The 9207-nt window shown below is 48.4% G+C and overlaps 1 protein-coding gene across 1 annotated transcript; it reads left to right on the top strand.

Annotated features, from left to right (window-relative positions):
• The first annotated feature begins 4767 nt into the window (after positions 1-4767).
• Positions 4768-8982, top strand: LOC123447129 (probable ubiquitin-conjugating enzyme E2 18). The gene is made up of 6 exons (XM_045123705.1): positions 4768-4971; positions 5107-5210; positions 5411-5513; positions 5608-5671; positions 8479-8567; positions 8642-8982. The coding sequence occupies exons 1-6, from the start codon at positions 4936-4938 to the stop codon at positions 8735-8737; spliced, it is 492 nt and encodes a 163-aa protein (XP_044979640.1). The 5' UTR covers positions 4768-4935; the 3' UTR covers positions 8738-8982.
• Positions 8983-9207: the final 225 nt, after the last annotated feature.

The following is a 9207-nucleotide window of genomic DNA, read 5'->3' on the forward strand; positions in this document are numbered from 1 at the left end:
GACGAACGAAACGTATATATATATATATGCAGAAGATATATATATCGATCGATCGATATAGATGGAGGCGCTAGAGCTAGCTCTTGCAAAAAGATTGGAGTATTATAAGAGAGACGGGCTAGGGCTAGCTCTTCCGATACGGGACGGGTCCGGAGACGTCGGTACTGTCGGTCGTGCCACGTACGAAAGCGCTTGCACGTCGAATCAACGGCTGGCATGCCGTCGCGCGTCTGGACTGGTTGGACAGCGTGTTCCTGCGTTAGCTTTACACACGGTTTCCTTTCCTTTTTGAACTACAAGAGAAACAAGAACTACAAGAGAAACTAGCTCTCCAGTTTTTAGTAGTACCGGTGCCACAACAGAACGGTTGTTGTGACGAGAATTCCATACCTTCACCACTTCTAGACAATCAGGTGCGACACCTTTGAGGCAAATTGGATGGAGTGTAACGTAGTTAACGCAAATAGCTTTTGTGCGACATCTTTGCAGCCAACTATAGCTCCAATGCAACATGGCATGTTTAACCATGAAATTCAAAACACAAGAGGTTAGCGGTTTGAGTTATGACACGTGGGATCCATCAGTTATCCACATCAATGTAGGATCCACCACTTACTCACATGCGTGCGGGAGCCACAACTTATCCACATAAGCATGTCCATGCTCATCAGCAGTCCGGGCCAAAACGCCACTCCGGCTGGCGTTCCTGCCCAGGGCGAAACGCCACATTAGTTGGCGTTCTGTTATTCCGCGGCCAGAGAGGAAACGCCAAGTCGGTCGTGCACATGCATATGTACCAAAATGCAGTGCGTCTCGTTGGAGTATCTGCCCTGTAGTTGGAGTAGCTGCCTTGTAGCTGCCCTGTAGTTGGAGCTGACCGGCTGACTGTGGCTGCCTGTAGCTGTAGCTGCCCTGCACGTTCTCCTCTGGACGCCATGCGACGCAAACATGGAGCGGCATGCCCATCGTGCGAGGCAGCATGCGCGGGGACCGACGACAGCCCTCGCGGCGATGGACGTTGGCAAGGCAGAGCTGCATTATCCGAGGCCCGTATGGTGCACCAGTCTAGGCGCCGCAACCGCGTCGTGGTGCTGTCGCCGGCTCGTTCGAGGACGGGTCCATCATCGATTTGATGTCCGCCGGCATCGTCAGGGTTCCAGGCTCCGGCGCCCTGGCCTCACGAATCGGGACCGATGCCTCCATGGGTCCCGGTTCACAGGACTAATGGAATTTCATCAAGTCGATCAAAGCCCTCTTTTCTATTAGTGAAGGAAGAGTAGGGCATGGGAGATGGCAGTGCCTTGAGTCCCATGAGCCGGCTCATGTCCCATGTCCAACTCTACCTCATCGACGATCGGACCAACAGTCTGGGAAGTGCGGCCGACCGTCGGACATGGGCACAACAGAGCCGGACGAGCTCCGCTTAAAGATTGGCTTACGGTGCATTTAGTAGTATGGATTTGAGATATCCGGTTGTGAATGGCTTATTTGAGGCGTGACCGGTCACTTTCCGCTAGCGTTACACGGGTCGGATTTGCCAAGTTTAGTTGTGGATGTTCTTAGGTCTATCGTGGACAAGTGAGGGTCATCTCGCCTACGATCTTCACCGCGATCACCTTCTCGCGTGGACATGGAAGAGGAAGATCGGTGAGCTAGTTCTTCCTCCTCGCCTACGTCTAGCAAGGGGCCGGGCTTGGCCTTATCCGAAAATGACCATGGAACGAACCCCTCCCTCGACCTCCAGTCACGTCGTTGATGGCGCTGGAAGAATTCCCGTCAGCATCCATGAGCATGGGAACGAAGGTCTCTCCTGCAACGATGGTACACGGCGAGTCCCTGGCGTCTCCGGTCGGCCATCGTAGTTTGGGTCATCCTTCAAATAATGTGCGGCATCATTGTTTGAGTCATCCTTCAAATAATGTAGTTGAGCCTGTCGTTCGGTCAAATAAGCTCCCTTGTTCGTCGAGTCATGATACCTTTGTTTGTGATGCTTGTCAACACGCTAAAAGTCATCAATTACCATACAATAATTCTTCTTGTGTGTCTTGGCAACCACTTGAGCTTATTCATACCGATGTGTGGGGGCCTGCCCTCGCCTCCTCCGGAGGTTTTAAATTTTACGCTAACTTCGTTGATGACTTTAGTCGTTTTACCTGGACTTATCTTCTCAAACATAAATTTGATGTCGAACAAGTTTTCTGCAATTTCCAGGCCCATGTTGAACGACTTCTTAACACAAAAATCCGTTCGGTCCAATCTGATTGGCGAAGTAAGTACCATCGCTTGCATAAATTTTTTCAACGTGTCGGTCCCTCTCATCGCATATCGTGTCCATACACATCCCAACAAAATGACATCGCGGAGCGAAAGCACCGTCGCCTGGTTGAAAGTGGGCTTGCTCTCCTTACTCACTCCAATCTTCATTGCGTTAATGGGATCATGTTTTTCTCACCGCATGTTATCTGATCAATCGCATGCCTAGCCGGACCCTTCGTAACATGCATGCCACTACTCACGCGCCTCCTTAACATCACTCCCAATTACTCTTTTCTTCGTGCTTTTGGATGTGCATGTTGGCATAGTCTTCGCAAATATAACTCCCGGAAACTTGAGTTCCTACTGGTCGCATCATCCGTATCTTCCGAGATGTTGTTTTCGATGAAAAAGTTTTTCCTTTTGTCAACTAGTACGTGTCCCAATTTGTCTCTCTTAAATCCGCCCCGTAACTTGTCCTTCTGATGGGCCAGTAGTTCAGGATGCTAATGTAAGAAACTACAATCTGTGCTTTTTGTTTGCTGAGCCTTATCCTTCAGGTACAGAAACGCAGCGGCTCTCCACGATCGGTGCAGCTAGCGTGACGGACGTGCATGCTACGGGCGTAGGTCGACCGCGCACGTATGCGCGTAGATACGACCGCTGGAGCATCCTCGACAGATGCTAACTCCTCGTCGGCTTCCTCGCCGTCGCCGGCACCCCCTCTCGAGCACGCGCCTACAGAACGATATTCGGCGTCCCAAGGTTCCATCTGATGTGATGGCGGCACTGTCCGATATCGATATAATCCGTATCGTCGCAGTTTCAGTGCCGTCGTCCTTCGTTCCAACTACGCATCGGCAGGCTCTTGCTGATCCTGCTTGGACCCGCTGCTATGCGAGAGGAGGAGTTCTCTGCTCTTCAGCGCACTGAGACATGCATGGTCGCTTGTGCCCGCTCGTCCTCCGGGTACTGCCATCGTCGGCTGTAAATGGATTTTTAAGCTCAAGGAACGACCTGATGGCTCTCTTGACAAGAAAAAAGCTCGCTTGGTTGCTCGAGGGTTTACTCAGCAGTATGGTGTTGATTATGTTGCCACTTTTAGTCCGGTTGTTCGCCTTGTGCTGTCGCTTGCTGTTTCTCACGGTTGGTGTTTGCGTCAGATTGACGTCAGCAATGCGTTCCTTCATGGTTTGCTTAATGCATGAGGATGTGTACATGCAGCAGCCTTCAGGTTTTGAGGATCCTCGATTTTCTCACCATGTTTGCAAGCTTCGGAAGTCTATTTACGGACCCAAACAGCCTCCCCGGGCTTGGTATTCCTGTCTTAGTGACCGGCTGCAACAACTTGGTTTTCATTCATCCAAGACTGAGACCTTTGCTCTTATTTTTCCGGCAAGGAGGTGTAGTCATTTACATGTTGGTCTACGTTGATGATATTGTCATTGCTGGATCTTGCTTCCACACATAGGATCGTTTGCTTCGCACTCTCGATGGGTCCTTTCCCATTAAGGACCTTGGTCGCCTTTCTTACTTTCTTTCTTGGAATTGAAGCCACCTACAATTCAGGGGGAATGGTGTTGTCTGAGCGCAAGTATGCTGATGATCTTCTTCATCGTGCGCACATGGAGAATTGTAACCGACAAAATCAAGTTGAATGTTGAATGCTGAATCAGGAGTGCTGGAGAATGTTGAATCGCATAACAGAGTTGAACATGTACTCGTGAGGAAATCAAGCTGCTCACCTCCTTCCGTGCACTCACGCCCTACCAAATTTCAATCCAAATGACACAAAATGCCATAGCAACACAGGCATGACCGGATGTGAAATCGTTAAAGTTGAGAATGAATCCGGTGAAATTTTGATACGGTGAAATTCTCACCTTTGCTTTGTCTTCACGGGAGGCGGCACGGGTGGCTGTTGGGCGATTAGGTGGACGAGCTGGCGGCGACCAACTTCGTGGACGAGGTTGACGGCGGGCAGAGCCAACTTCGATTCGCGATCATCGGGGAAGGACCAGATCGCCTCAGTCCGGTGGATTGAAAAAACCCAGCCTTCTCACTAAGGGAAGCAACGCGGTTGAGGAGGTGAACATGGAGGGGGAGATCCAGCGACGCACGGGGATTCTCCGACGACGCTCGCGAAAGCGGCGCGTGAAGCCGGGCGGGAGGCTCCGGCGGGGGAGACGAGAGCAGGGCGCTGTGCGCGGGGGGGAGGGGAGGAGCGGTGAGACGAGCGGGAGGAATGCGTCGTTTGTTGAAAATTCGATGAGGTGTTTTTTGCAAAATGACCATGATGACAAGTTTTTTCGGACGGGAGAGTACTATAAGAGAACTTTTAGGCTTGTCCTTTGCTATCAAGATCCTCACATGTTAGGGGCGTGGCTAGAGATGCTCTTAAACTTGTTTAAGCATGGGCCGGGCCGGGCCGGGCCTTGCCGTGCCGACCCACTTGGCCAGGTCTCCCAACGCACGGAAGTTTACAAGCGTTGAATTGTAAAAATTGTACGGGGAGACGTGTTTTCAGCCGGCCACTTGAGCTCCTCCGTCCGCCATCGGCATCCCCGTCGCGTCGCACCCCCGCCGATACCCACCCACCCCACCCCACCCCACCCCACGTATTCCCCGCACCTTTCCCCCCCTCCTCCGACCTCGGCGAGAACCCACGCGCCGCGCCGCGCCATGACGAGCTCCGCCTCCTCCTCCCCTTCCCGCAAGGTACCAAACCCTAACCCCCGCCCCCCCGACCATCTCCAATCCCGATCCCCCCGATCCCCCTTCCGATCCAGCCCCGTCCGATTCGCCGGCCCGATTCGGCCAAATTAACTCCCCTGTTGCCGTGTGCGCGCGCAGGTCCTGAGCAAGATCGCGTGCCTCCGGCTGCAGAAGGAGCTCGGCGAGTGGCAGGCCAGCCCTCCCGGCGGCTTCACCTACAAGGTCTCCGACAACCTCCAGCGGTGCCTGCCCCTACCCTCCCCTCCCCTCCTTTTCCTTCCCCCGTTCGCTCTGCCGTGGTATTGATCCGCTGCGCGTTTTAGCTTTTGTGTGTAAGTAGTATTGGTTGACGATCCGCTGCAATACGAATTCCGTTCTCGTAATCTGTTTTACCGAGCGAAAAGCGGTATGAAAAATTCATGACGGGCGGCACGGCAAACAGGTGGGTCATCGAGGTGTCCGGGGCGGAGGGGACGCTCTACGCCGGCGAGACCTACCGGCTGCAGGTTGACTTCCCGGAGCAGTACCCCATGGAGGCTCCACAGGTGAGGGAGATCTCCTGTTCTTTCTACTTTGTTTAGTCCGTACTACCTAGAGCCCGCGTTGTTTTGGACCGGTCTGATGGGTGTTTTGGTGCAGGTTATATTTATGCATCCGGCGCCGATGCATCCACACATTTACAGCAATGGGCACATCTGTCTAGGTACAATTCTTGTTGCTCCTTTTAGTTTTGTGTTTGATGCTTTTGCACGCTTGAGTGGCATATATGGAAGTCCATTAGCTATCCTTTTCGTGTTAACACTCAAGATTGATAAGATAATCTTGGATCATCTGTTCACCTGTGCATGGATGGGTGCCTTGCTCTGCTTCTAAATTAACGTGTATATAAAAGCTAAAAGTGTACTGATATGGCGTTTTCCTAGTCCACAAATATGCTTTGATACATACAGAGGAAATTGAACAGCACACATAATTTTCTTAGGACGGAGGTTAACGTATTAAATTATGTGTCTCTGGAATAAATCCGCTATTAAAAAAAATCAATGTTCTTCTGTTGAGTAACTAAAAGAACAGTATTAATCAACATCCTATAAAATTTGCGATCTAGTTTTATACGCATCAAGTCCCCAGATGCTCATAGCCACGGCAATTTACCTGTGACGATGGCACAACCTCCTAGCTTATAATTTTCATCGTTGCAGCTTGGCATCCGACCAGTACCTCGGTAGTGCCCTTTATGGACTGGATGGATGGATGGATAGGTCATTGCTAATTGATTATCCATTACAATGCTACGTGTGTTAATGCAAGCATAGCTCAAATATACTGATGAACTGAATCATGCAGATGAATAAATAATGTTGTGATATTGAAGCTCTATATACCTGAGAAATGTCTTCTGTCATTAAAGAACATGTAGCCTAAAAAACAGAGTAAAAGAATATCTTTTTTAGGCGAACCATGTAACTTAGGTTCCATCACATTTTACTATGTCTCGCAAATCAGTGGCGGAGCCAACGCCCGGCTAGCCTGGGCAGTTGCTCGGGCTCCACCAGCCAATGCTTCATTGATTTTACTACAGATTGTGCGTCTCACGGTGAGTTTTTGTAGGCTATTTTAGCTAAATCTTGCAGCTCTCATACCTTGCCCAGGCTGCACAAATGGTCTGGCTCGGCCACTGTCGCAAATGGGCAGACATTGTTTCATTCAAATGACCGAGCTATGGCCAAATATGAATCTAGTTTCACTGACCATGTCAAGCATGAAAATTAAGTATGCATATATTTGCATTGCTGTAGCCAAATTTTGATGGTCACTAGGATCTTCTGTTTCCTTTTCTCTCTGAAATAAGTATATTTAGGCTCTGTTTGTTTGAGCTTTAGAAACCAGCTTCTCATGAAAGAAAGTGGAAGCTGAAACAAACATCAAAGTGCAGCCCGCTGGCTAGTCAGTCACAGCCGGCAGCGGATTCTAGTGTTGCAGGCTCTTCCCACACAAAGCACGTCTGGGGTAACTTCTTGCATGAAGTTGCCTGGCTCTTAGTGGTAACCCTGTGTTATTTCACAAATTACAGATAAATTGCCCCCAAGCGCCCCGATTCCCCTTCATCTCCCAGCAGCAAACCTAGCCAGCGCCCCAGCCTCTTCTCTTGCACGAACACTACCGCTCTCTCGTACACAGCTATATCATGCAGCCCATTCACGACACTTTCCTAAACTAATGACTCGGCAAACTTGATCACAGTTACTAATCCTAACCAGACTCTCAACTAGGAAACATATGAGTACTAGGACAGTTACTGCACATGTACCAGAAACCCACCCAATCTCGCTAATCATAGTATTGAAACTACACGTTCCTGATTCAAACACAAGTTGAACAAGTTGGATTAGTTCCAACTGCCCCCATCTCGGACGCTGCCTCCCCGCATCTTGTGTCGCCGTCCCTGCAGCCCCACCCCCTCCCTTCCTCACCGCACGTCAGCATCCTTGCATCGATCACCCCTCACTGGCCGGACAATTAATAACTACATGGACAAGCGACATGACAATAATTTTTTGTGCTGTCTTTTATTCTATTTAAGCATCTTCGGGTGAGAGAAATATTATTATGAAATACACTCTCTGTTTCTAAATTTAAGATGTTTTTGCAGTTCAATTTAAACTGCCAAAATGTCTTACATTTAGAAACAGAGGTAGTAGTTTATACATCGGTACTTCCTCTGTAGGAAAATATAAGATGTTTTTTATACTCCCTTTGTATCAGAACACTTCCTGTATTTTGATATGGAATATATAATAAAAAAACTATTTAAACAAGCTTTAACTAAGAAGTTACACCGATATGAGCACTCTGGTGGTACTTCAGCCTACACCGGATATGAGCACTCTGGTGGTACTTCAGCCTTTCCACCAGCTCACGACCGCCCCCACAGCTATGCTGCCAAACAGTTAACCTTCATCACAGCTACGTTCTCGATACAGCAGCTTTGCCACCTCTATAGATGCTTCGGTCGAAGCTGCAGCCCAAACAAACAAGTCCATATGTACTTCGGTGAATTCCCACACTCCCATGTGTCATAAGCCTAACTGGCCCAGTCTATTTACTTACCTGTTATTCCGCTCAACTTTGATCAATTCACATATAGCAGTTCTGTTTGTTTTTTAAACAGTATGAGATGGACAGCTCACTATATTGTCAAGTCATGTCTTTCTAAGATAAATACAGATATCTCGACGTTTGGTGAACATCCAGTACCTTTTGTGTCTTAGTTTCTTACTTTCTTTAATAAGGTTGAGCCGTAACAGCTAGCTCTTTCATCCATTTTTCTTTCTTTGCATCATTTTATAAACCTATTTAATGTAAGGTTGTTTTGTGGGTTCTTGGTGTCTGTCGACATGTCTGGTTTTATTTAACAACTGTCATATTTCGACGTGTTAGAATAGTGCATTTTCATGTGCTGACCCACCAGCTTTCAGATATATTGAGTAACGGTTCACTTGTCTGCAGATATATTGTACGACTCATGGTCACCAGCGATGACGGTTAGTTCTGTGTGCATCAGCATCTTGTCCATGTTGTCAAGTTCACCAGCGAAGGTTATCCAGCTCCCTCTCTACTATCTACAGTCTAAATGAACGGTCATCTAACAGTACATGTTGTCTGCATGCAGGAACGTCCATCCGATAACGATCGCTATGTCAGGAACTGCCGCAACGGGAGGTCGCCGAAGGAGACGAGGTGGTGGTTCCATGATGACAAAGTGTGATGCGTTCTAGCTGGTTTCTTCCTCCATCAGCAGGTCCTACACAGCAGCCTGCCTACCTTAGTATGGCGGCGTACGTCTTTCATGAAATGATTATTTATTAGGCAAGTATTTCAAGCCATCTATTTGGCGGCAAATTGACATGCCGATGTATGTGGTTTTGTACATGATGAATCTGCACCTGTATCAACTCAACTGTTATCCCTTTTGATATGAAGTAATCGAGTGTGTATCTTGCTACCTGTTAATAGAGTCGTCAAATCTATACGGACAGATTTAGAAGATAACATATGGGGTCAGCTTGGAGATGCTATATGTCATTTCCGGCTTCATTTAAAATGCCTCTGAGCTATATGTCGTTTCTGGTCTCATTTAAAATGCCTAGATAGCTAGTTTAATTTATGCTTCTCCTCTTGTCATGTTTAATCATCTTTAATATTGCTTTGTTAATAAACAGGAGTGGACTAAATAAT

Source organism: Hordeum vulgare, chromosome 4H (assembly GCF_904849725.1).
Source record: "Hordeum vulgare subsp. vulgare chromosome 4H, MorexV3_pseudomolecules_assembly, whole genome shotgun sequence".
Taxonomy (NCBI): Eukaryota; Viridiplantae; Streptophyta; class Magnoliopsida; order Poales; family Poaceae; genus Hordeum; species Hordeum vulgare.

Coding starts and splice junctions, on each gene's coding strand:
- LOC123447129 (XM_045123705.1), top strand. CDS start 4,936: ATGACGAGCTCCGCCTCCTCCTCCCCTTCCCGCAAG. Junction 4,972..5,106: donor CCTCCTCCCCTTCCCGCAAG/GTACCAAACCCT, acceptor GTGCGCGCGCAG/GTCCTGAGCAAGATCGCGTG. Junction 5,514..5,607: donor ACCCCATGGAGGCTCCACAG/GTGAGGGAGATC, acceptor GTTTTGGTGCAG/GTTATATTTATGCATCCGGC.